Genomic DNA, 26321 nt, shown 5'->3' on the forward strand with positions numbered 1-26321 from the left:
GCCAGAGCCATCTTTTTAAAACAGACCGAACTAATTTGTACACCCAATATTTAAAAATAGTCGGAGGCAACTGACGAGCAGGCTGGGACGTAACAGGTTTTTTAGAACCTCTAGCGGATCCCAATCACAGTAAATTACGGTAATTACCGCAGTTTATCGAAAATGCCTTAATTTACGGTATTCAGTAGAATTACCCGATTGCGACAACTTAAGCTCTATTCCACACGGTCCCCTGGACCTACGCGATTTAAAACTTATTTAATTATTACTGAATTACACTTTTAACATGATACACTTTTCCATTATTGTAATCCAACAATTTTAATTTTTTTATAATTATTTTCCCAATTTTAAAATCACTGATTAATTATTTATGAACGATTACATTGTCCTTATATCATTTTTTTTTCCTATTTGTTAAGCCGAGATTACAATTCTTCTACTTTACATATGAACTTCGCATCACCGACTCTATAACACAAAACCAAAACTCGAATATCAATTCTGCGCGGCTTACTTCACGATACTTTTAACCCAATTTAATTATAATTTTTAGTTCCGTTTAAAAATAATGAGTATAAAAAAAAGCCATTATGTTTAATAATGAAAAATAAATAACAAAATGAAACTCGGAATAAATTATATAAATATGTAGGTTAATGTGTAATTTTATCACCATTTATTGAATTTGATATTTTGATAAAATTCAACAGAAATCTTTCCCAACATGGACAAGCTTTGTATCTTAAGAGATTCGCAAAACGTGCTACTATGGAAAGCAGATGGTACTAAATTCATAGTCACTGGATGCTATTGTTCTACCCTCCTTTACTGAAACAAGTAACTGCATATATATTATCAAACGATGAATAATTATAACAGCCAGTAATGAATCCCGTAAGCCAAAGAAGACGTTACCGTAGCAACAATATATAAACAAAGGCTAATAATTGCACGTGTCATTAAAGGCAGAAATTCAACTGTGAAATGTTTGAATGACATTGATGGACGGATGTCCATCAACGTCATTCAAATATTTCACAGTACGCAAAGTAATTACTGTTAAACAAAGCATCGTAGTCGATAGATACTTTTTTTAACGTCAGTCTCATAAAGTTGATAGATGATGGATGTTTTCGAAGAACCCTTCTACAAAATAATTATAAAAATTTCCCATTTAATAGGCCAATGGCCGACTCAGCCAGCACGAGAGAAGTTTATTATTGTGACTCTTAGATGGACTATATTCTTTATGCAATTAATTCCAATGGTATAATAAATTTATAATATTCAATTTGAAAATATTTTTTCTTTTTAATTATATTACAGATTATAGCTGTTGTGCTACATTCTCATGAGCGAGATGTTATATTTGAATCAGCTTCGTCGTTTGTAATTTGTTTAGTATTTATAATCAAATATTTGAATGTAGTTTATAGTGCAGATATGGTTCGTACTTTTACAATTTTTTTATTATTTTTATTCACTTAGGTCTATGTATTCTAAATGGAGATTTTTGCGAGTATACAAGCGAATCAAATCTAATTCGACTTATTGCCTGAAGTATTTAAAAATTTTAAGGCTTATTTTGGAGAGGTCTTAAATTTTATTTTCAAATTTATTATCTGGTGATTCGAATATTGAATTAAATTAACTTGGAGTAAGAATTCGAATTTTGGCATAGATCCGAGCACTGAGTTTTTTTGAACCATTGTACTTGGCTTTGCTAGGTCAACCTCGCTAAATTAGAAGTTGAGTAGGCAGATTTATAGATTTCAAGAATCGAAGAATATAAAGTTAATTACTCATTATGTTATTTTTAAAATAAATAATTTAGTTGAAGAGAGCCATGATGACAATTAATTAACTGATTTCTTGTGATCACGATAACTCCTGAATGGAACAGCTTACGTGTACAGACAGCAATACGGATCGTGAATGGGACGTGAATAAATCGCGACAGTAGCTCTACAGATCACTCCCTTCACGATACGCAAATCACTATGCAGTAGATCGTGTCAATATTTTTTTCTCCATCATTTGATAAATTTTTTTTCATTTTCTGAATTCACCTGCATCTAAATAAGTACAAGAGACTTTATATTTTAAGTTCAAAACTCAGCATAGTGATTAGCACGCCAGACTTTGAGTTCAATGAACTCAGGATCGAGCCCAGCTAACATCGCGATTTTTCACCGGAGGAAAAAAATTACGACCTACAATAGAGACTATTAGAATCAATGAGACATCTGATTTTCATGACTTTTTTTTCTTTATTATTTCATCAATTTCTTTTTGAAAAAATAGCACTGCAACGGTCATATTTGGCCCTATATTGCCTATTTGAACATATGACTATAGGGGAGAGTGGGGTCAATTGAACCAGGGGGCAACTGAACCAGTAAGCTTAAAAAATCGAAAAAAATATAAAAATAAGTCGTCCTCTTGGAATTATATTTCAATACACTAAAACTCAGTCTGACCAAAATTTTGAACCAATATGATGATTTAATTTTAAAAAATTCAAGTTTTTGTGTTTTTAGGCATCTGAACTTTGTTTTTCAGCTCTTGACAAATTGTTTAATAATTTTTTAATTTTCAAACGAAATCTTAAAATTTCTTTTGTCATAGCTTCTTACATATATTAGTCATAAATTTCAAACTTCACTTCTAGTAAAATAGTTCTTGAATATTTTTTTTTTAAACTAATTATTTCCATAAAATCATATGGGGTCAATTGAACCAGCCCTGACGGTTTTGAATCAGCCTGGAAACACCCTGGGAGTGAAAACACGGTGGAATCATGGTGTTTCCAGGGTGATTCGAAACCGCGAGGGAGTACTCTCGGGGACGGTTGAACCACACGAATCACACTGTGAGCATCAGACATGCGCGCGCATATTGACAGAATGTGAAAACAAGCTAAACTAACCAAGAAAAAAAATAATTATATTGACAGAAGTTTTAAAAGTGATTTTTTTAACATATAATGTTATATAAAATAATAAATATTATGAGAAATGTCGCAATTTTAGTTTTAAGCTGTAATTAAAAGTAAATTATTCGTTAAAGTCATTCATTTGTGGTTCTAATACTCTTGGTTCAATTGCCCCCGCAAAGGGGACGATTGAACCATTCGATGCAGTTGTACAATTTCGTATTTATTAAAAATTATTATCATTCGTTAAGTTATGTGCTTATGAGAAATGATAGTCTATATAATAAATTATAATTTTGTAAGAAAAGAAGTTATCATTTTGCTTTTATTCATATAAAAAAAAAATATCAAAGTATTTTTAGTTCAATTGACCCCACTCTCCCCTATATGGTCATATATGATTTGTTTTTCCCAGGTGGAATCACTGTAAATCTAAGTATTTAAACTTTAAACACTTAAATGTTTAGTTGGGATTTAAATACATTGTAGTCACTTTCTACACACTTGCAAACGTTTAGAAAGACTACAATGTATTTAAACGGCCACTAAACACTTAGGTGTTTTAAATTAAAACATTCCGATTTGCAGCGATAAATTGAATTAACGATCAGTTATTAAATTAAGATCAAAGAATTATGGGAAACTATTAGACGTGATTGGAAATCACTATTGAACGATAAGGAAAAACGTTCACTACAATTTGAATCGAATCTCGGTCATTTTTTTTCAACTGGATATGCAGGTAATGATCATCATATTTTCTGAATTCAAATATGAATTTTATATCTAACAGTAATTTATAAATTTTACAAAGGATTTGCATACCTGTCGACGACAATTTTTGTGACAGAACCGATTTTTCCGAAGATTCTAAGTATATTCGTGAAAACAAATGAAACTGTTCCACTGAAATTGGCTCTTCCGATGGAGTATCTTTTCATTGACCTGGAACACCATTACTGGATACTGTATATTGTTTCTACTATATGTATTTACAATACTATATTCATTATTATTTCATGTGACATGTTATTTATCACCTTTGTGCAACACGTTTGTGGATTATTCGCAGTTATAGGGTACCACCTAAGTATTTAATGTAGAACATAGTTATTTTAGCAAATTATTTTTATCAGATGGTTAGTGTGTTTGAATAGATGTCGACTAGAAAATATGCCGCTCAAAACAGAGTATCCGGAAGAGTATGAAAGAGGAAATTATTTGTCAAACTCTAATGATATTCCTTACAAACATGTGGTATCTTGCATAAGGGGCCACAAGAGAGCATTAGAGTATGTGTCATCATTTATAATATGCATACATATGGGGCATTCCATATCAAATCGGCCTTTTTTTTAGGTTATCCCCTCTAATGATTTTGAAAAATTTATATATTTTTAAGACTGATAAAAAACGCTTTTGTAAATTTTTTCAAATTTTTTTGGCCACACGTTTCCGAAATACCGATGTTTTCACAATTCGAGGAATTTTTCCAAATTCTTATAACATATAACTTTGTGAAATAACACAAATCCGGTCTTTTTTTCAAAATCGCCATTTTCAAATATTCTTTCCAGAAAAAACTACGTTTTAATCCTCAATTGATTCCTTCATTGTTTATTTTAAGTTCTAAGCAACAAAAAAAAAACATTTTTTCAAAATGCATGTCCCATTTAATTTTTTCGAAAAATTTCTCAAAAAATCTTGAATGAATTTAGAGAGTTTCAAGACCAATTCGATCATTCAAATTATAATAATTCGGAAAATTTATTTTTCTAAATATTTTTTTTTGACTTAATTTGACTATAAACATTCCTAGATTAGCCTATTTAGCTACTATTAACCTTTATGATCGTTAATGTTTAAACTATCTAAAGGAGGTAAATGACATGAAAAAAACTCGGTGAAAATTCTGCTTCGTTCCGGGCGCTAACTGTCGTCCTTTTGACTGCTGGGTCCGTACGATAGCTACTAAACGAACCTACTAATGTTGAACTGATACATTAATATGATCTACTTATTAAACCATAGGTATAACCAAACTTGGGTAATTCTACCTTGGCCCAAGTTTGGTTTACCATTGGATGGTCAAGGCTAGGTTACCCAGTCTTGGCCCAAGCTCGGGTGATCATTGTAACAGCCAGGACTGAGTACCTAATCTTAAGCCAAGCATGGACTAATACAGATGTGCCAAAACTAGGTTCTCCAGTGCTGGGCCAAGTAGGGCTCCATCGTTCTGTTAACTCTGGCAGCTCCTGCATGGGTAATGAAATTTTTTTAAATTAAATTTATCCGTTTCCTTGATGCATGGGCAAGGTCTGGCAACAAAGTCTGGTCCAGGCCTGGCAACCAATCATGGGCAAGGTATAGCAACCAAGCTGGGCTTACAAGCTTAGACCAAGGTTCTACATACTTGGACCAAGCCTGGGCCAAGGCTTGACCCTTCATACTTTCTTCTCTGGGATAGTCTCAAAACTTTGTAAATTCATCCAAGTTTTTTTGAGAATTTTTTCGAAAAATTCGAATTAGGGCATACGTTTCGAAAAAAATGTTTGTTGCTCAAAACTTAAAAGAAACAATGAAGAAATTGATTAAGGATAAAAACTTTTTTTTTCTGTTGAAAGAACATTTAAAAACGACGATTTTGAACAAAAAAACGACCCAATTTTTGTTATTCTGCGAATTATAAGCATTTGAAAAAATTTGCAAACATCAATATTTCGGAAACGAGTGGTCAAAAAAATTTTTAAAAATTCATAAAAGCGATTTTTATCAGTCTCAAAAATATATAAATTTTTCAAAATCGTCGGAGGGGGTGACCTCAAAAAATGGCCGATTTAGTAAGGAATGCCCCATATCTAGTTAGAATGACTACAACTTCTTTATCGTAAATAAAAATTATACACATGTTATTCAAGATGCGCGAGGTATATTGAAGATGCTTATACTTTGAGTAATGGAATGGTGGCCTCATTAAATGCGCCAGTTATAAGTATTACTGCATTTGTGGTAATTATATTAATACGTTCAATATATTCAACGAAAACCGGGATACGACAGAGTACTGGAAAAATTTTAAATCATAGGGCAATTCGTATTTCACATTTTGTAGATTTTAGATTTCTACTTAAAATTGCATTCTAAGTTAGAAAATAGAAAAACTCCAGCACACGAAAAAAATACAACTCAGTCATGAGCTGCACAAGGACTAGTCACCCTAGACTGATGGAAAGGATTTCTTTGGTTTCAATAAGATTTGTTAATATTTAATAAATGGTTTATTAATGAATAGGCTCAAATAAAAATTTATTAACAGTCAACAAATTATTTATTAGAGAGTATTTCCTTGCACCAAAAAAATATTTATTAATATATAATGAATGATTTATTAAGGTTAAATAATTCATTTCCTTGACGCGAATTGACGCATTTGATAATATAACCTAATTTTCTCAAAATATGAGCAATAAAATATTTTTAAAAAAATGACTTCAAGTGGAAAAAATAAGGAATAACATAAAAATAATTAACAAACAATTACTTAGAATAACTTTTACATTTTATGCAAAATATAGCCGTTCAGCAACAATTGTCACTATCTCAGTTAGTCTCTTACTAATATATACAACTACATATGATTTTATGTGGCCATTTATCGATAATATTTTCTAAAGAAACATTTATTAACTATTAATAAATAGTATTTAGTGAAAACAAATATTTATTTTAGTCAAAGAAGGCTTTGTAAATATTACAAATATCTATTTAAAGGGGGCAGAGGCAGTCGATCGGTTCTCGAGTGGCTCGGGCGATCATCCAATTTAAGCACCATCGAGCATGATCGCTACTTGGATGGATGACCGCTTAGCCAAGCGTTGAGCTCGAATGGAGGTCTCTGGCCGTTAGGCGTGGGATGAGGAGCTAGTGATCGATAAAATTCCCATTTTACCCTACGTCACCCAAACCGAACTGTACTCGCAATAGTTTTCTCTGTGGTTTCCCTTGCCCCTATGCTCCTACAGCCAAAGGTGAGAGGTAGGGTATCACCATAATGGTACAGTACAGTATAAGCACAAGTCGGGCCGCAGCCGCATGAAAAAAGAGAAGGGAATAGAAAAAGGTAGTAATTGCGATTAAAGGCAAGAAGTGTAAAATGCATGAAGATGCTATACACCGCAACAATTATAAAAAAAGGCCATTCGGCAGCCGAAATGGAAGTAGATTTCTCATTATTTGATTATTTCAATCTATCAAATAAACATTAATAACAAAATAATTTTTTTTTTGACGTTCTCAGAGATTCTCAAGGTTATAAAACAAAAAAAATAGCAAACAATATAAAGTTAAATGCAAAAATTTAAGTATTGAAATTAGAAAATTAAAAAAATTATCGGAATGGAAAGTTGAACAACAAAAATTGAAGTTAAAGAGAATCAATTAATCTACGAAAAAGTATACTGTGTTTTTTACTATATAGCATTAATAGTTAATACAAAATTAAATAAAATGATTTGAATTGGAATTCCAATTATGATAGATCTGTGTGTCATACTTGAAATCAGTAATAAACACTGTCAATAAAACAAAATTGAATTTACACAGTTGAATTGAGATGTTTAAATTTAATGAGTTTCACACTGCAATAATGTGAATTCAATCAATTTCTTAAATTTACTGATAAATACAGTATTCAGGATTCTATGGAATCTATTAAAAGTAGGAAAACCAATGCAATAGCAAAATTTAATTTAATGAGTCGTAAGATAAGAAATTTCATTGGTCTGGCCACATATATAGGCATTAAAATGAAAGCTTATTTGAAAAGCTTTCAAATAAAATTTATAGGAAGTCTATACGTTACAACATTAAAAAAATATTAAAGAAAGAATAAGTAAAAATATGAATTTTTTACATTTTAAAAATTTTGGAATGCTATAACTTCTAAACTAATCGACCGATTGAGCTCATTTTCCAACTCGATCAAGGTAGTCACCCACAAAATATGTATGCCAAGTTTCAAAGCCATCAGTGTAGAACTGTAATAATAATCAGAGTCACAACCTGCATGAAATTAGATTTTATAATATTTTGTAAACTTTTAAAACCATTTTTCTATTCGAAAAAGTTGTCAAATCGAAGAGCTGCATAGTGAAAATTGAAGGCGATCATGTGAGCTTTCGGATAGAAGAAACAAAAATGAGCTATCTCTTTCCTTTCTTTGACAAAATTTCAATTAACCATAACTACTAAACTTACTGGCCGAATTAATTCATCTTCGAACTCATTCTAGATAATCGCGTATAGAATAAGTGGACTAAGTTTCATTACGATCGGTGTAGAATTGCGGACGTTATCGTTGGAGAACGGCGCGTTATATTATATATATATATATATATGTATATATATATATATATATATATATATATATATATTACATATGGGGCATTCCATGCCAAATCACCGAGGTTTTAACCCGACCCTTTTCGATTTTGTTGAAACTTTTTTATCATTTTCTATCCTACCAAATACATTTTTCTGAATTTTTTCAAATTTTTTTACTCAACTCAAAAAAAGTTACGAATTTTTGAAAAAACCCGCTCTTTTTTTTTTCAAATTGCTACAACTTTCTCACAAATTAACCTTTTGGCACTTTTTTTTTTTTCAAAATTTATGTTTTTAAATGTAGTTTTCAGAAAAAAATACAAAAAATTTTTCAGAAGTCACGATATATGAAATATTTTAGTTTTTTCAAAAAAACCGTTATTTTTTCGAAGTCCGAAACTTTCGATTCTCAATTTTTTTGTCTCAAAAAAAACTTCACCTAAGACAGTATTTAACCCTGCTATTCCAATTTTGTGCCGACTTTTCGTTATGTTTTTTTTTTTTTTCGATTGAAAATAAAAAAATTTCTACATTTGGCTTAATTCTTATGACTTTGCGCTTAGGGGGTCGGGTCAAAACCTCGGTAATTCGGCATGGAATGCCCCATATATAAACTTTTGAACCAAATGTATTTTCTGACTCAGCTCGTCGAGCTGAGTTGAGAGGTAGCAAAATTTTTCGAAAATTCCATTATGAGGACAAATACAATAGTTATATTTCTATGAAATTTACTAAAAAAATACAAACATCTATTTATGATAAAATAGCGATTGATTTAATTGTTATAAATATTGAGTAATCTCAAAGAAACTTCTTACAAGAGTTTTCATAAGTCTAATTTATTACTCTCAAATAAATCCTTCTATCAGTGTAGTGGATCCGATTTACGGTAGTTACCACAATTTACCGTAACATACGGTATCCATAAGAATAACCGTAAATATCTACTGAAATTGCAGCCATCCTGCGGTATTTGATGATAACAGTGCGGTATTTTATCGCGAATGCGGGGAGAATTGTGGTATTTCACCGTTAATGTGCAGAAATTCTGCAAAATTACGGCATTTTACCTTAAAGTGAAGTATTTTACTCTAATAAGGTAAAAATGCCGAGAATTATAGCAAAATATCATAAAGTAAAATATCAAAACTGCGGAAAATACGGTATTTTGCGAAAATACACGGTAATGTATCTGCAGACAGGTAATTTACGGTAATTTGGATCCACTAGGGCATCTTTGAGTTCTATTGTGTTTTAGATATTAAGTGTTTCCAAATAAAGTTATAAATATCCCGCGAAAATATTCTCTGATCAAGCCTTATATGGCCTGATATGGCCATATTAAAAAATTTAATATATCTATATCTGACCTGATATGATCTAATATGCCCATTTATAATTTTTGATAAGGCTGGATTGTTTTTTTTTTTTCATGACAATTATTGCATATACAACTGAACAAAGTTACATACAATTTTATAAAATTATTTGCAAATTTAGTTCCCGAGATAACAATGTTAATCTCACTATATATAGTCTGATATGTCCATATCAGAACATATCAAATCTTATCTGTACATATATTGTCTGATATGGCCAATTTTTCCATATCAGGTCTAATATGAACCGCCCATATCAGAAAACTTTTTCACGGGAACCTACTGTGTACAGTACTCCGTCAAAACCCAGTTTTTCCAGCATATATATACATGGGTCATTCCATACCAATTTAACGACATTGCGACGGTGACCTTCTTCGATTTTTTTAATATGTTTTCATACATGTAGAAAGAAGTCTTCAGCAAAATTTTTAATTCTTTATCTCCACTTATTCTGGAGTTATCATTTTCGTATCAAAAGGATATAACTTTGACTATAGTTATGATAATCTCACGTCATGAGGGGTCGTCATTTTTTATTTTCAACGCTCTTGTGAAAAAAAATTTCGAAATCAGAAATAAAAAATTGTAACGGGGTAGAATTTCGTATTTCAGTATTTATATTTAAAATCGATTTGCGTCAAAAAGGAGAGCAACCTTCTCTCATAACAACGGCTGACACAAGACAAACCTACTCATCATTGGGTTCGCTACCGTCGAGTTTCGACGAAGTTTGTTTTTAGACGTTGGTAGACTGTAAGAGCGAGGGTATAAGGTTCAGAGCTGACAAGCAACCGATCTCTTGGCTACTGGCTCGCATCATGGACGGACGCTTCTCCTGGCCACTACAACCAGTTCAACTACTGGTGACTGGCACGTTTCAACGACGGACGTACATCCCGGAGCGATACGGTACTATTACTTTACTACAACATCAAGTACCTATGGTATACGTCATAGCCTTTTATTAGTCAAGAGCCTATAAGTCCACTTGGTGTGGAAGCTTATTGTTAAGTTATTTTATAATTATTGGAATATTGGAGGATTATTGCGGAATTAGATTGTTGGAGGATTGGAGGATCTGGAGGTTATTGGATTGGAGAGGAGGTCGGAGCGTTGGAAGGAGTCAGTAAAGTTAAAGTGAGTGGAGATTGTCGGTTGAATTTATTATTAAAATTGTAACTAAATTAATCAGTCGAGTCATTCGTAATTTATATAACTAATTATACCAGTAGAGTTAATATAAATAATTTAATAAGTAAAGTCAGTAATAATTAAATTTGTCAGTCGAGTCGTTGTTGAATATCACCAAGTCGAGTCAATTTCATCAGCCATCTTTATTTTACTGTTCATTCTCATTTATTTAATTGTAAGGCGACTTCATCTTGAATAAATGTCAGTTTAAATTTAATTCACATCAAATTTACCTATTGATAATTTTCCTAAACATTTTCCTTATAAGTATAAGTAAGAATAATATCTCTCTTCTAAAATTTTATACTGCGTGGTCCAGTACGGGGTTATCCTCGTCCTGAGATTCTCTGAGCATAGCTAGACAGGTACATAAAACACCTTAAGTTTTACACATGTATGGACCCTCGTTTTATCACGACAACATTTAGTTTATGAAATAAGTGTACCCATTGCAAAATGTTTTAATGCTTTTTCAGCCATTTTTAGTCAAAAAATTAGTTTTTCGTTCAATGGAACACTTAATTTTTTTTTTTAAATTCACGAAATTCTGTGTTGTGAAGCAAAATTTTTGACCCATAACCCAAGATGGGCTTCAAATAACTTCTAGCAAATAGATTAGAAAACAATTTTTTTTTGTGATTTTGATTAATTTTTTTCTGAGATCACGTAATTTTTTCAAATGGTCTCAAAATACATTACATTACTTATTTTCAAGTATTCTCAGTGTAAAATATAATATTTTTCACGAAAGTGTATGAGTTTAGTACTTTTTCGCCATTTATTGTATCTTTTTAAATTTAAATATATACCGTTAAATCGTAGTATTCAGATTTAATTACTCTCAAATCTATGACGATATTTTTAAGCAAGAATAATAACTCCGGAATAGGTAAAGATAAAGAGCTAAGACTTTTTCATACATGTATGAAAACATTTTCAAAAATCAAAAAAATCGAAGAGGGTCACCATCTTAATGTCGTTGAATTGATATGAAATTACCCATATATATATATATATACATAAATATATGAATTTTTCAGTTGATAACTGAAGCCACTACAATTGACCAGACACTCAAATACGCAACATTTACATTGTGTCAGGTGTCACATCTCTTTTATCTATGCTTTATGGCTCAAAAGTTAGAAGACATGAGTTTACGAATCAACGAAAATATGTAATTATGCATACGTAAATTTTTAAGCTTTACTTTTATGAAAATAAATTTATTTTGTCGAACCTAATCGTCACTAAAAATTTAAGAAACGCTTGTTCATTAATTATTTTCGATTTTTAAATTTGCAGACTTGAACATATGACGTAAATTATTTGAGCTTGAAAATTTTATTTAAAAAAATTACATTTAAGAGTATTTTCGCGCTCGAAAATATATTCACAATAATTTTTTAAGCTCCTTGAACTCAAAAACAGCGGGGTTTCAGGGTTCACCTACAGGGCCAATCGTTGCTCAGATTTTTTTTTTTTTGTAATTAAACATAAAAATAAATTTATTTATTATAAAGTAAATTTAAGCCTTCACCAATTTTTGGTTCATTGTTATTGAAATAGATATTTACATCGTAAGGCCGTGAAGTGGCGGTCTTTTGACAGCGACGATATTTCGATATGAACTTAAGGTTTGTGGCGGGAAGGTTTGAAACGGGCGTAATTTTAACGTCCGAGACGTAGCCGAGGACGGAAATTTACGCTCGTTTTCGAACATTCGCGTCACCAACATTAAAGCGAATATCGAAAAAAAGTCGCTGTTAAAATTGCCACTAAACGACCGAATGACGTACAATATTTTTTGTTATTATCACTCCAAAAGTTTAACTTTTGAGGGATAGGAGGTAAATAATGACATTTTTTTTTTTTTTAATCAATCACTTATCAGTGAATATAGATATATATGAAATAGATATTTCTTAACCAAATAAGTGACTAATTTGTATTACTTGCTTTAAAAATATACGCTGATAATTTACTTGTAATGTATGGTTATTTACTTGCATGGTTATTATTTCATTAACATTAGGTCCGCTTCGTAAGAAACTGCTTGCAAAAAAATAATTAGCGCCACTCAATAGTAACTAAGCTTAAACTTTACTCAAAATTCATTGGTCGGTACACTAGAATACGACTTTTTTTTACGATCTCTCTCAATTTCGTCTGGGTGTACACGAAAAGTTTGTAAAAAAAAAGGAGGGGGTAAAACTTCACGGCCTAGGCCGTGAAAAAAAGACGGTATAGTAGAGTCTCTAAAAGAGTCCCTTTACGGACGCCACCCAGCACTTAAAAGTTGAACCTTTGGAGCGAGTATAACAAAAATGAATTAAAATTAGAGCACACAGAAAAAAGAAATCTTGACTCAAGAAAATTTTTCTTCAATCAAAAAATTTTTTAGCGGGTAGATTGAAAACCGGAAATTTCTTGAACGAAGTAAAATACTTTGTTTAGTTTCAAATCTTGAATTGAGAAAAAAATTCTCAAGCCAAAACATGTTTCATGCTTTGTCCATTAGAAGAATTACTTGTTGTAAAAGTTTACATTTCTTAGTATAAAAAACATTTTTCTTAACCTAAGTATGTTCCTTACTTGAACCAAGAAACAAAATTATTTGGTTCAAGAAAGTTATACACTTAATCCATCATCGTTTTGCTATAATTTACGCCCGTGATGAGAGTTTTGCTCACGTTCAACGCACATACGTGTAGGCACTAAACAAATTTTTTAAAATTTGAAGCAAGAAAATATTTCGCATAAATTGATTACTCCATGTATTATAAGAATAATAATAAATAAATAAATAAATGGTAATTGTGATTTATTTATGATTCATAAACAAAATTTAAACTTTTACGAATTCAACCGAATAGCTCCAAACACAGCAGACTACCGAAGGTATACAAGCAGTCACGAGAGTAACCGAACATAAAATATTTTTACTCACGCCTTTACGCCCGTGGTGAGAAAAATGCTCACAATTTTTGAGGAGCATGAAATAATTATTTATGTACGTTGGGTGAACCTTGCGCAAATACGGTCTCAGTGATTAATTTTTACAGCATGGATGTAAATCCGAGGCCCTAACATATAATTATATTGGGCCATTTTTCACATATAATTATCTATAAATTCATATAATTAAATATAATTTTTTTACTTGGGTTTCTGCTAACACATTTTAATAATTATATTATACAGAAAAAATGCGCCTTGGTACAATAACTCAATAAAGGCACAAAAATTGCTCCTTTTGATGTCAATGAGAAGTCAAGTGCCCTGCAAGTTGACTGCTGGTAAAATAATGGATTTATCTATTGCAAATTTTGCAGCGGTAAAAATAAAAATTATTTTATTTATTAGCATCAACTATTCTCATTAATTGTAATTCATGTTCACGTTTCTCTTACAGGTAATTAAAACATCTGCATCATACATCACGATGCTATTGCAGACGCAATAACAAATCTCCACGAATTTTTCTACCCGATAAAAAAAGATTTTGTATAATTATATATGAGTCCATATATAATCAGATCTGAAAATTGGCCAGATCTGATCATATGTGATTAGATATAATCATGCATGAACGAAGATAGTCATTTTTAAAAGCTCATTAAAAATACCTGAAAATTATTAATTAAGTAATTAAATTAGGATTTATAATCTTCATTAATAGGCATGTTGGTTAAATTTAAATTGAAAAAAAAAAAAAAAAAAAAAAAAAAAATTATTATCGGTTAACTATTTTTGTACTGAGGGGTCACCCATCCAATTATTGTTTCACGTCGATGCTACTTCACTTGGGTAATCGCTGGATGGTAGTCTGATCCTCTTGTCTGTTATGAACTTACAATAAAGAATAGTTTATGGTATAACTTAACTCAAATAATCAAATTGATACATCCTACTTAAATAATGCACCTAATGACGAATTTAGTTTTGTACGTAAATTACGATAGAATTCATATAGATAGATATACAGTCAAATCTTTTTATCTATAAACTTATAAATATCTATATCTTAATCGATATCGATTTAGACTTTTGAATTGCTGCCGATACCTTTGAATATTTTTCAAGTAATGGGGATTTAAGTTTGATTGATAGTTGACAAAATAAAAATTTAATAACATTAACATTAAAATTGTCACATTATGTTATATATATATATATATATATATATATATATATATATATATATATACCCACGTAGGGGAAGGGGCGTATAAGGGTACCCCTTATTAGGTAGATAAACAGGATACTCCCAAAATTTCATAAGAGAAAATTTTATTTTTTAATTATTCAAAAATCACTTTTGTAAACATAAATAAGTAATATTTTAAATATTTTTGTTAAACTTTTTTAAAAATCGACTTTGTAACGGGGTAAAATTAAACAAATTCAACCATTTTGAATTTAAATTGTCCTTGGATTCCCCGCGGTTGGATAATTATCAAAAATCGATTAACCCCGTGATCTAGTTTATCGACTGGTCCCCGGAAGCGCCAATTTTGGAGGCTCGTCCTCTCACCCCAATTAGAAGTTAATGAGAGTGGGAAAATTTACGAAAATTGACAAGGGGTCGCGGACTTAAGTATTATTAGTGAGTGCACGACAGTGCTGCCAGAACGTGCGATATTTTTACTCCCTCCTGAGGTGAAATAGCATTGAGTGTAATGGCAGGAGGAGGTAAAAATATCGCACGTTCTGGCAGCATTGGTGCACGAGGAAAATTTACACACAATCGGACGGACCGGCGAGCGCAACTGACGAGTGACCGCACTTCGGACGAACAGGTAATTATCTAAGCTCTGGAGAGGGTAGACGTGGAACCTTCCAGAAGCTATAAAACTCAGAGGAAATTAATTAACCGTGTATCCGGCTGGAAGCCGATACACTAATTTGCATATTGTTGATTTGTATTGAATTTTCCACAGATTTAATCATAATTTAAATTGGAGAGTTGGGAGTGAGAAAAAAAAGCGAAACAAGGAAATCGGCAGAAGCACTGGGACAGAGAGAAGGAACACCACCTTCTGGTAACGACGGATCTCACGGAGAGCGACTGTTCCGGGACGGTAAGGATGTGGCTTCTTGACTTCACCAGTGGCTGGCGCGCTCTAACGGGCGGCCTTGGTAGCCAGTTGTTTACGTGGAGCCTTTCCACCAGTTGACTTACGAGCAGTTTGCTTAGTACGAGCCATAGTAAGCTAGTTAATCTCCGAATAAACGTAGTAATACGTTCAAAAACTTCGAACAGAATGAGTTTTCGGAGCCGAAAATCGCCTTTTTGTCAACTCGCAGAGAAGATGGCGCATAATTCGTTTTTTTCTCGGCGGAAGGTGTAATTTAAGCATCACTCCGATTGGTTTATTTCTAAGAGTGAGAAAAAAATGCACCACCACTCTTATTCGTCCAGTTCGAGCGGTGGGAGTAAATCTAAGAAGTTCTTTATAACGAGGCTCAAAATCGGTCCTGGACAGTGAAAGGTTAATTGAGACAGAAAAAGAAAGTCATAGGCATTGATAGATTGACAGATTGAGATTGATAGAAAGTAGAGACAGACAGGACAGTGTTTTAAAGAATTGCATACATTCACTTACGCTGGGTCTATGAGCCTTAATCAACCACGCTATAATAATAGCAACTCATCTCTAGGAGATGCCAACGGGCAACCTCCAACATTACCTCAAAACCTTGAAGATTCGCTAATAGCAGCATTTAAAGAAAGCAAAACTAAACCAAAAAGGAAGCTAAACGGCGACAACATGCCAAAGCAAAATAAGACCGCAAAAATTGATATACCACTCCAAAACAGATTCGAAGCCTTGTCATCATCAAGTGAAGACTCTCAAGACGACGACGACAACTTAATGGATACGCAAACAACCAAAACTAAGAAGAATATAATTCCGATTATAGTAGACATCAGTAAAATAGACATCAACTACACAAAAAAGTTAGTCAAGAGAGTAAAAGAAATACTCCCAGGAGTTAACATGAAATACTCACCAAAAACTTTGACATTCTACACTACGACAGAGGAAAATCATAAGACCATATCGGAGCATCTAGACAAGTACAAGATAGAGTATCATACATTTACTCGGAAATCTCAACGAGAACAAAAGTTTGTGATCAAAGGTCTTCCACCAATCGATATAAACGACATCGTCGAAGACCTTAAGAGTCAGGGGGTAAACCCCACCAAAGTTGCAATCATGAAAAGACCGAAAGATGCCGAAGCTAAAAACGAAGAGGATGAAGAAGTGGCTACGTACTACATGGCCGCACCACACGACGCAGACACCTCAGTCATCTTAAAAATAAGATATATCTGCAGCCTGAAAGTCAGATGGGAAAAATATAAAAACCCCAAACGAGCACTGATAGAAGGATTTGTTTAGGAGTAATAAATTGATTTATTAAATTTTTCTCAATTGACTTTTTTGGATTTAACAAATATTTGGTAATTATTAACAATATTTATTATAATGAAATAAGTAACTTCTTTATTATTAAGAAATATTTTTAATGCTAACAAAGCCTTATTAACATAAAAGAAATATTTGTTAGCACCAAACAAGGCTTGTTAATATTTAATAAATATTCCTTAGACGAATTTGTCGGTAGAGGGCTACACACGAGCCTGTAGTGGTGTACACGTATTAAAAGAGTTATATGTGTGTGTGGTTGCGACGCCATATTGTTTACTCCGTCCTAGCTTGCATTTTTGGTTAAACGTTACCTACAACTGAGATTCTCGTATACTTAAATAATATTTATATCAGAAGTGTTTTGTAAATTGTCATTCATATTATAAATATGAAAATATGGAAGCCTTATTAAAATTGTGGGACTTAAGCGAGTTATATCCAACTTTTTGTGGTAAGTTTTTGGTTTGATTAAATCATACACTCGACATTACAATCTATAACCTATCCATTGTGTTTACATTTTACTCATTTGTATTCAGTTTTCAATTTCAACTCCAATTTAACCAAATTATTTTTCCCTTCTCCCATCAGTAAATCATATCACTGACCTCGAAATTCTCGGAGAGTTTCTTACACAAGTTACGGAAGATGTCCGTAAAGAAATTATTCCTAGTGTTGGTTTACGCCTTCTATTAAATAAAAAATACCATGAACATGTACGTTTCATTATTATTTTTCAGTTGAAAAATTTTTTTTATTACTGTAAAAAAATTTTGGAGTAAAAATTAGATTTGAGAAATTTTTTCTAATTTTTATTGGTTTATTCAATTCTCAATTTGTTGTTATATTTTTGTAACTTTAATGGCAAAATTTTTTAGACCAAATCATTCACACTGTAGAGCCCAAAAATTTTTTACAGTGCATAAAAATAATCATATCTTTTAAAGTTTACTCTAGTATTCAAAATAGTTATTTTATTGTTGTTATTAATATTACACACAACACAAAATTTTTCCTGATAATTATTAATTTTTTTACTTCATTTACAGGTTGCTACATATAAGGATTATCAATTCATTCCAGTGATTGATGGATCGCAAAATAATTTCGTAGTTGAAAATTTACCGGTAGAATTTATTACTTCGAACCACACTATTGGAACTACTAGTCCTGAAATCGATTCTTCTTTGACTAGAAAAAAAAAAAAAAGAATCTAAATTTTGTCATTTTGATTTGAGAAAGGTGTTGAATGACCACCCTGTTGGCAAGGAACTGCTGTTGATCGCCAACAAGGAAGACATCTCCTTGGAAGCTGTATGGATATCTCATCTCTGTGAAATTATCGTGATTCACTGCTTACAAAAAAATTAACTCTTATTAACGAAGATTTTGAGGAATTAGCCGAGAAAATAGTTAATTTGTTTCCAGCAGAGTGTATTCAAACTTTTTACGTACCTCCAGTAAGAAAAAAGAATTCTTTACGCCAAGTTAGTGAGATTTCTAAAGGGAAATTGGTAGATAAATATCGAAATATTTTGACAACTATTAGAAGTTTGCGAAAAGTCGCAGATGTTTCGAATGACTGTATGGAATTAGATGAAAATCAGGACAATAATAATCAAGATCCTGCGCTGGAGAGCAAGAAATGGTTAAAACATCATCGCGATGAAGTTCAGGTGATACTTCATTGGAAATCGTCTTATCAGTTACGAAGAACTGAAGTTTTATCAAACAAATATTCAAGTGCGACTGATATTTTGAATGATTGGCCTATTTTAAAGGAGTCTGTATGCGCTGAATTGATAAATACAGATTTTGAGCAAACTTATACTTGTCAAGTTGGAAATTTTAATGAGTGTTGGAATAAAACTTTTCTTCAACTAAAGAAGGTTTTTTTTAATAAATTAAATTCGGAGCAACAAGAGAAATTAAATCTCTTAGAAACGAGTAATGAAGAAGTTTCTTTGCTAAGCAAGAATATTATTCAACTCGAGATTTTCCTAAATATTCTAACACCCAAATTGCGAAAGAAAAATAAAAATACTTCTACCGAAAAGCAAGTGCAAGAAGATGCTTTTAGAAGTATATGTATGCATGTGAAAATTCCTGGTGACATTGACAATGCTTGTGCTTTGAAAGTTTCTGCAAAAGCAAAGGCGAAAACTCCAATTCAACCATATTTAATATTCGTGGGCCCGAATGCATTGGACTTGAAAAAACTTTACATTCAAGTTGATAATCATCGCTTTGAAGCTTCAACTTTTGCGGATGGATTTGACTTACTTTTCAAATTTTATTTAATGTTTAAACTCGCGTATCCTATAGAAAGTCAGCATTTTTGGTACTTTATACAGTGGGGTGTTTATAAAATAAAAACTGAGTCTGATGTGCAAATACCCGCAATTTTCACTATTTTAAATAAATTAAAAATTAACTTACCGTTAAATTAATAAAAATTAAAAAAATAAAAATTCTGTAAAAATATAAATTTTATATTTACTCAATAAAATGAATAATACACAAAATATTGTTGAAAACGAAGTTTTTAAATTTGTTAACAAAATTTATAGTAATCCCGGTATTACACAAAACTTAGCTCAAGCAATCATCAAGGATTTTCAACTGTTGATGACAAAAGTATCTACAGCTACTTTAAAAAATTTAAAAGAACGCATTCCGACAGAGTACCATGAGCTGATGGAAGGATGTTTTGACTTTGACATTTTTGATAATTTTGATTCTAATTGGAGATGTATGCAGCAATTTAAAGCTTCCAGTCATTACGTTGCCCCACAACAAATAAAAATTGGCGAGATATCTGACGACAAAGTTGAGGATAACATCGTTGTTTGGACAAAAAAACCATGCTTTGGACAAATAATTCCGTTACGTGCTATACTAAAAAAATTTTTAGAACTGCCCAACATTTTTCAAGTTGTAAAAAATTTTATTATCGACGAATCTGCTAAATACGATGATCAAAGAGTTTATACAAGTTTGTTTCAAGGAAAAATTTGGAAAAATATTGCCAAATCTTTTTGTGAAAAGATTGTCATACCTCTTTATTTATATTATGATGATTTTGAAGTAAACAATCCTCTTTCTTCATCAGCAGGAATTCACAAAATTGGGGGATTATATTTTTCAATTGCTTCATTACCACCGAAATTCGCGTCAACTGTGGACAATATTTTTTTGGCACAACTTATTTACAATTCTGACTATAAAGAATTCGGAGCTGAAAGATGTTTTACTGAAATCAAGAATGAATTGAATTACTTGGCAACAAAAGGTATAACAATTAATGTTAATGGACAAAATCACAGTATTTACTTTGTATTAATTGGAATACTTGGTGATAATTTGGCTCTAAATAGTCTTTTTGGGTATAATGAAAGTTTTATCAGTGAGTATTGCTGTCGATTTTGTCGGGCACCAAAATGTGATGCACAAAAACTAACAGTCGAAAATAAAAATCTGTTAAGAACTAAGCAAAATTACGAAGAAGATTTGCTGAATCATAGCAAAGGTGTCAAGACCAGTTGTGTTTTTAACGACATAAAACTCTTTCATAACACGAGCAATTGGACTGTTGATGTTATGCACGACTTGTACCTCGGAATCTGTCGATATGATATGGCTAAAATTATTAAACATTGTATTCGAGAAAAGTATTTTAGCCTTGAACATTTAAACAACAGATTAAAGTTTTTTAATCATTCTGAAGCTGATTGCGGTAATAAAATTACATCAATTAGCGGAAGTCATGTTCAAAATGAACATTTAATCATTACAGCGGCAGAGATGTCTTGTCTTGTAGCATATTTTGGAATATTAATTGGGGATATGGTTCCACCAGATGATCCTGCATGGCAACTGTATAATTATTTATTTGATATTATCAGTATAATTACAGCAACAACTATTTCAGAAGACGATATAGTTTATCTTGGTGTGTTGATAAAACTTCATCATGAACTATACTTGAAAACATTCAAAGGACATCTGACACCTAAATTCCATAATTTAATACACTATCCAACTATAATTAGACTTTTGGGTACACCAAAATTTTTTTCATGTTCTCGATTTGAATCTTTTCACAAAAAATCGAAGCATCATGCCCAAGTTGTCAAGTGTCGTATCAATATATTATTAACTTTGGCCAGAAAATTACAGTTGGATTTAAGTAAAAAGTTTTTGACGAACGAAGGATTTAAAAATTACGTAGAGTTAGGATCAGTGCTAGCATGTAATACAGTTCGTAATTTTGGGACAAATTCTAATGATTTTAAAGCTTTCGAGTCTGTAAAAATTAACAAAACTTTGTTTAAGCCATCATTTGCATTTCACTTATCAAATAACTCAGAAAATAATCCTGTTTTTGGCATCATTACTGCAATTTTATCAGATACTAAAACTATTTATTTTTCTTATAAAAAATTTACAACCATCGGGCTTAATACTCATATCAAAGCATATCAATTGATAGCACCGAAAACAAGTGATGTAGAAAATTTTATTCAGTTCAATTTTAATCAATATATAAAACCATTAAAAACACATGTACTATCAAACGGATTTTATGTTATTTCTCAGCGTAGTTTAATATAAAAAATTTTAATTTGTTTATTCTAGTTATAGTGTTAATTACTATGAAATTGTATTTTGAAATAAAAAGAACAAAAATTTAATACCATGGTTGTTTTAGTTATTTTTGTTTATAAATATAAATATTAATGAATGTGTGTAGCTGCATGCAAAAACATAGATAGATATACATATTCTTGAACTGTGTAATTTTATGAATTAAATTTTAATAAATAAGTTAATAGATAATTTTTTAAATATAAAAAAAAATTTGTTCAAATAGTAAAAAATATATTAAATATAAAATATTCATTTATTAATTATTAAAAAGTGATTCATTAAATGTTAAAAAGTGATTTATTAAATATCAACAAATGGTTTATTAGATGCTAAGAAATATTTATTAAATACAAAAAAATGATGTTTAAGAAATAATTTGTTAAATATTAATAAATATTTCTTAAATAAGGCTCCGTTAAGAAATCATTTGTTAAATATTAACAAATCTTTTTTAATATTAAGAAATCCTTCTATCAGTGAGTAACACAATGTTACAACGTTCTGGCAGCATTGGTAGACGAGGAAAATTTACACACAATCGGACGGACCGGCGAGCGCAACTGACGAGTGACCGCACTTCGGACGAACAGGTAATTATCTAAGCTCTGAAGAGGTTAGACGTGGAACCTTCCAGAAGCTATAAAACTCAGAGGAAATTAATTAACCGTGTATCCGGCCGGAAGCCGATACACTAATTTGCATATTGTTGATTTGTATTGAATTTTTCACAGATTTAATCATAATTTAAATTGGAGAGTTGGGAGTGAGAAAAAAAAGCGAAACAAGGAAATCGGCAGAAGCACTGGGACAGAGAGAAGGAACACCACGATACATCGAGAACAACAGAGTATATCGAGATAAATAAATTATTGTTAGCGGCCATAATTTATTGATAATTAACTTGTAATTAAAATTAAATTGTTATTCGTGGGCAGTCGCAATTTCCGAGTTCATTCACAAGGAATAAGAATTCTCGGCAGAAGCCAGAATTCTTTTATTAATTAACTACCCGGTCCGTCGGATAAAATTCTTGGCAGAGAGGCCAGAATTTTATTTATTATTAATTAAAAATTAAGGGAAAATTTCTCGACAGGAGGCCAGAAATTATAATAGTTATTAAGTCATTGTTATCTAATAATTTAATCGATATTAATTAATAAGAGAAAATTAATAAGACTGAAAAAATTAATTCCGTAACTAAGTGCTATGAAAAAGTGATAAGAAATTTTAAGATTTAATTATTTAACTTTGAGTAAACTATCGATGTCAGTAAATTAATAAAATCGTTGAAGAAAAATTTAAAGCCGAACGCGAAGAAAGAAAGGCATGAATCAGAGAGAGATAGAATGAGACGCACGAAGTAGAGAGAGGTAGCGTCAGTTACTCGAGTCAGTAAATCTATCACTTGACGGAAAATTTTTATGAATTAAAGTAAATGGTTATACAAAAGAGAAAATTTAAAAATAACTAAATTTAATTTGTAGAGAGAAAAATTTTTTTTATTTTGAAGAAAATTTAAATTGTGTGTGTGTGAGTAAGTCCAGTGGACAATACTTGAGAAATTAAATTGTGTGTGGGTGGGTGTGGGTGTGTGTAAGAAATACAATAAATTCCAGGGAAATTTTAATTAATTAGTTCAAAATAATTAAATCCAGGGGATCAGGCCAGTGGCCAATTAAATATTTTAATTCATAAAGTCCAGGGGACTAATTAATCAATGTTATAAAGTCCGGTGGACTCCGTTAGTTGATAAAATAATTATAAGTGAAGTAAAACCTGGTGGGTAAAATTGTTTTGTGATAAATAAAATTGTTAATTATATTAATTAAAATATTGTGCAATAAATTTAATTCCTCATCCTTCCTCATTCTTATAAAATTCGACGACCCTGAATTTTCTAAAATTAACATCTCCGGTTCTGGAAGGCCGAGTCTTATTTTCCAGTGGCGCCCTTATTAAGATCAATTAATAAAGGGGCCAAATTTAGCAAGGTTGAAAATTACCCTGTTACAACTTTCAGTCAAAAAATGTTGATGGCTTTTGATTTATGATACAAACTAGAAAAAAGTTTTTTTTCTGCTTTTGCATCCAGTAATCGTGTAAGATGTAATGTTTCGTTATGGAAATTGCTCACAAAAAAATTTAATTTGATCAATTTTTTTTAATATGCAGAAATTTTTTTTTGGGCCTTTTTTAGGGGATACCCTATTTTGCCCGCCAAAGTGAAAATTTTTTGCTTTAACGGCAACTGAAATTTTTGTTTATTTATTTCGCATATCATTAAAAACAAAAAGATTTAGCGTATTTGAATCCTTGGAGCCATAGTATTTCCTTAAGTACCCCGCTTTGCCCCCCCCCCTCTCTACCCCTACGTAATTAAATATTTATAGATTTCATATCATTGAAACCTGATCAGATCTAATTATATATAGACTTATATAAAATTAGACCTGTCATATATAGGCTTATATATGATTATACCTAGCCTTCATCAGCCAGGTCTGATCAAATCTAATTATATATAGACTTATATATGATTATATATAATTATATATAAAAATATATACTCATATATACTTATATATAATCAGATAAAATCTTTTTTATGCTTTTTTTTATGCGGTATGCACATTGATAGGACTTTTAAGCATTTAATAAGATTTTTAAATATTCAAGAAATCATTTTTTAAGATATCATTTTATGAAATTTTAAAAAATAATTTCTTAAATACGCGAAGAGAAAAATATTGTGAAATTTTTAATCTTCATTAATCGTGTTTAATCGTAGAATAATATTACAATTTCCTAATCGGGGAGAGTAAGGATACGTATCGCTATTCTGGCTATACGCTGTATACTCATTTTATTTAATGATACACTGATAGAAGGATTTCTTAGTATTAAAAAAGATTTGTTAATATTTAACAAATTATTTCTTAACGGAGCTTTATTTAAGAAATATTTATTAATATTTAACAAATCATTTCTTAAACATCATTTTTTTGTATTTAATAAATATTTCTTAGCATCTAATTAGCGATTTGTTAATATTTAATAAACGATTTCTTTCCATTTAAAAAATGATTTATTAGTATTTAATAAATCACTTTTTAACATTTAATGAATCACTTTTTAATAATTAATAAATGAATATTTTATATTTAATATATTTTTTATTATTTGAACAAATTTTTTTTTTATATTTAAGAAATTATCTATTAACTTATTTATTAAAATTTAATTCATAAAATCACACAGTTCAAGAATATATATCTATATATGTTTTTGCATGCAGCTACACACATTCATTAATATTTGTATTTATAAACAAAAATAACTAAAACAACCATCGTATAAAATTTTCTGTTCTTTTAATTTCAAAATACAATTTCATAGTAATTAACACTATAACTAGAATAAACAAATTAAAATTTCTTATATTAAACTACGCTGAGAAATAACATAAAATCCGTTTGATAGTACATGTGTTTTTAATGGTTTTATATTTGATTAAAATTGAACTGAATAAAATTAACAAGGCTTCCATATTTTCATAGTTATAATATGGATGACAATTTACAAAACACTTCTGATATAAATATTATTTAAGTATATGAGAGCTTCAGTTGTAGGTTACGTTTAACCAACAATGCAAGCTAGAACGGAGTAAACAATATGACGTCGCAACGACACACACATATAGCTCTTTTAATACGTGTACACCACTACAGGCTCGTGTGTAGCCCTCTACCGACAAATTCGTCTAAGAAATATTTATTAAATATTAACAAGCCTTGTTTGGTGCTAACAAATATTTCTTTTATGTTAATAAGGCTTTGTTAGCATTAAAAATATTTCTTAATAATAAAGAAGTTACTTATTTCATTATAATAAATATTGTTAATAATTACTAAATATTTGTTAAATCCAAAAAAGTCAGTTGAGAAAAATTTAATAAATCAATTTATTACTCCTAAACAAATCCTTCTATCAGTGTACGATTTAAATAATTAAAAATTTATGAAGCCTTTAACAATTTCTATAAATATTAAATATATTTATATATCAAACTATAAATTTAAAAATTTTATTAATAGTTTTTATAGATGGAATTATTTTAATTATGATAAAATAAGTATTTAATTATAATTAATACTAAATGTATAAAATAAATAATAATAAATTTACCTGTAACATTATTCTATATATCAACGATGAATTGTCATCAAAATAGTTAGTACTAAAAGTATGGTTAGTTTTATTTTGGAGCTTATGGTCCGGTCGGTAAACTCTCTCTCTCTCTCTATGTATATGATGATGACAATGAAAATAGAA

At 30.6% G+C, this 26321-nt stretch overlaps 2 protein-coding genes across 2 annotated transcripts in view; one reads left to right on the plus strand and one right to left on the minus strand.

Annotated features, from left to right (window-relative positions):
• Positions 1–26261, minus strand: part of LOC103580187 (transcription termination factor 2) — a 53451-nt gene extending 27190 nt beyond the window's left edge. Inside the window, exon 1 of the mRNA XM_014439736.2 lies at positions 26175–26261. The gene's annotated coding sequence lies outside the window, so the exon portion shown is untranslated. The remainder of the gene's footprint in view (positions 1–26174) is intronic.
• LOC128668996 (odorant receptor 4-like) lies at positions 1127–14359 on the plus strand. The gene is made up of 9 exons (XM_053742939.1): positions 1127–1270; positions 1330–1449; positions 3563–3680; positions 3753–4017; positions 4096–4230; positions 5857–5947; positions 11934–12070; positions 14098–14230; positions 14309–14359. The coding sequence occupies exons 1-9, from the start codon at positions 1127–1129 to the stop codon at positions 14357–14359; spliced, it is 1194 nt and encodes a 397-aa protein (XP_053598914.1).
• Positions 26262–26321: the final 60 nt, after the last annotated feature.

Source organism: Microplitis demolitor, chromosome 2 (genome assembly GCF_026212275.2).
Source record: "Microplitis demolitor isolate Queensland-Clemson2020A chromosome 2, iyMicDemo2.1a, whole genome shotgun sequence".
Lineage (NCBI taxonomy): Eukaryota > Metazoa > Arthropoda > Insecta > Hymenoptera > Braconidae > Microplitis > Microplitis demolitor.

What these genes read in the sequence shown, in the direction of transcription:
- LOC128668996 (XM_053742939.1), top strand. Translation starts at nt 1,127, where the DNA reads ATGGATGTTTTCGAAGAACCCTTCTACAAAATAATTATAAAAATTTCC. An exon ending in GGCCACAAGAGAGCATTAGA is followed by an intron (nt 4,231 to 5,856) that starts GTATGTGTCATC and finishes ATGTTATTCAAG; the next exon opens with ATGCGCGAGGTATATTGAAG. An exon ending in TAAGTATTACTGCATTTGTG is followed by an intron (nt 5,948 to 11,933) that starts GTAATTATATTA and finishes TGAATTTTTCAG; the next exon opens with TTGATAACTGAAGCCACTAC.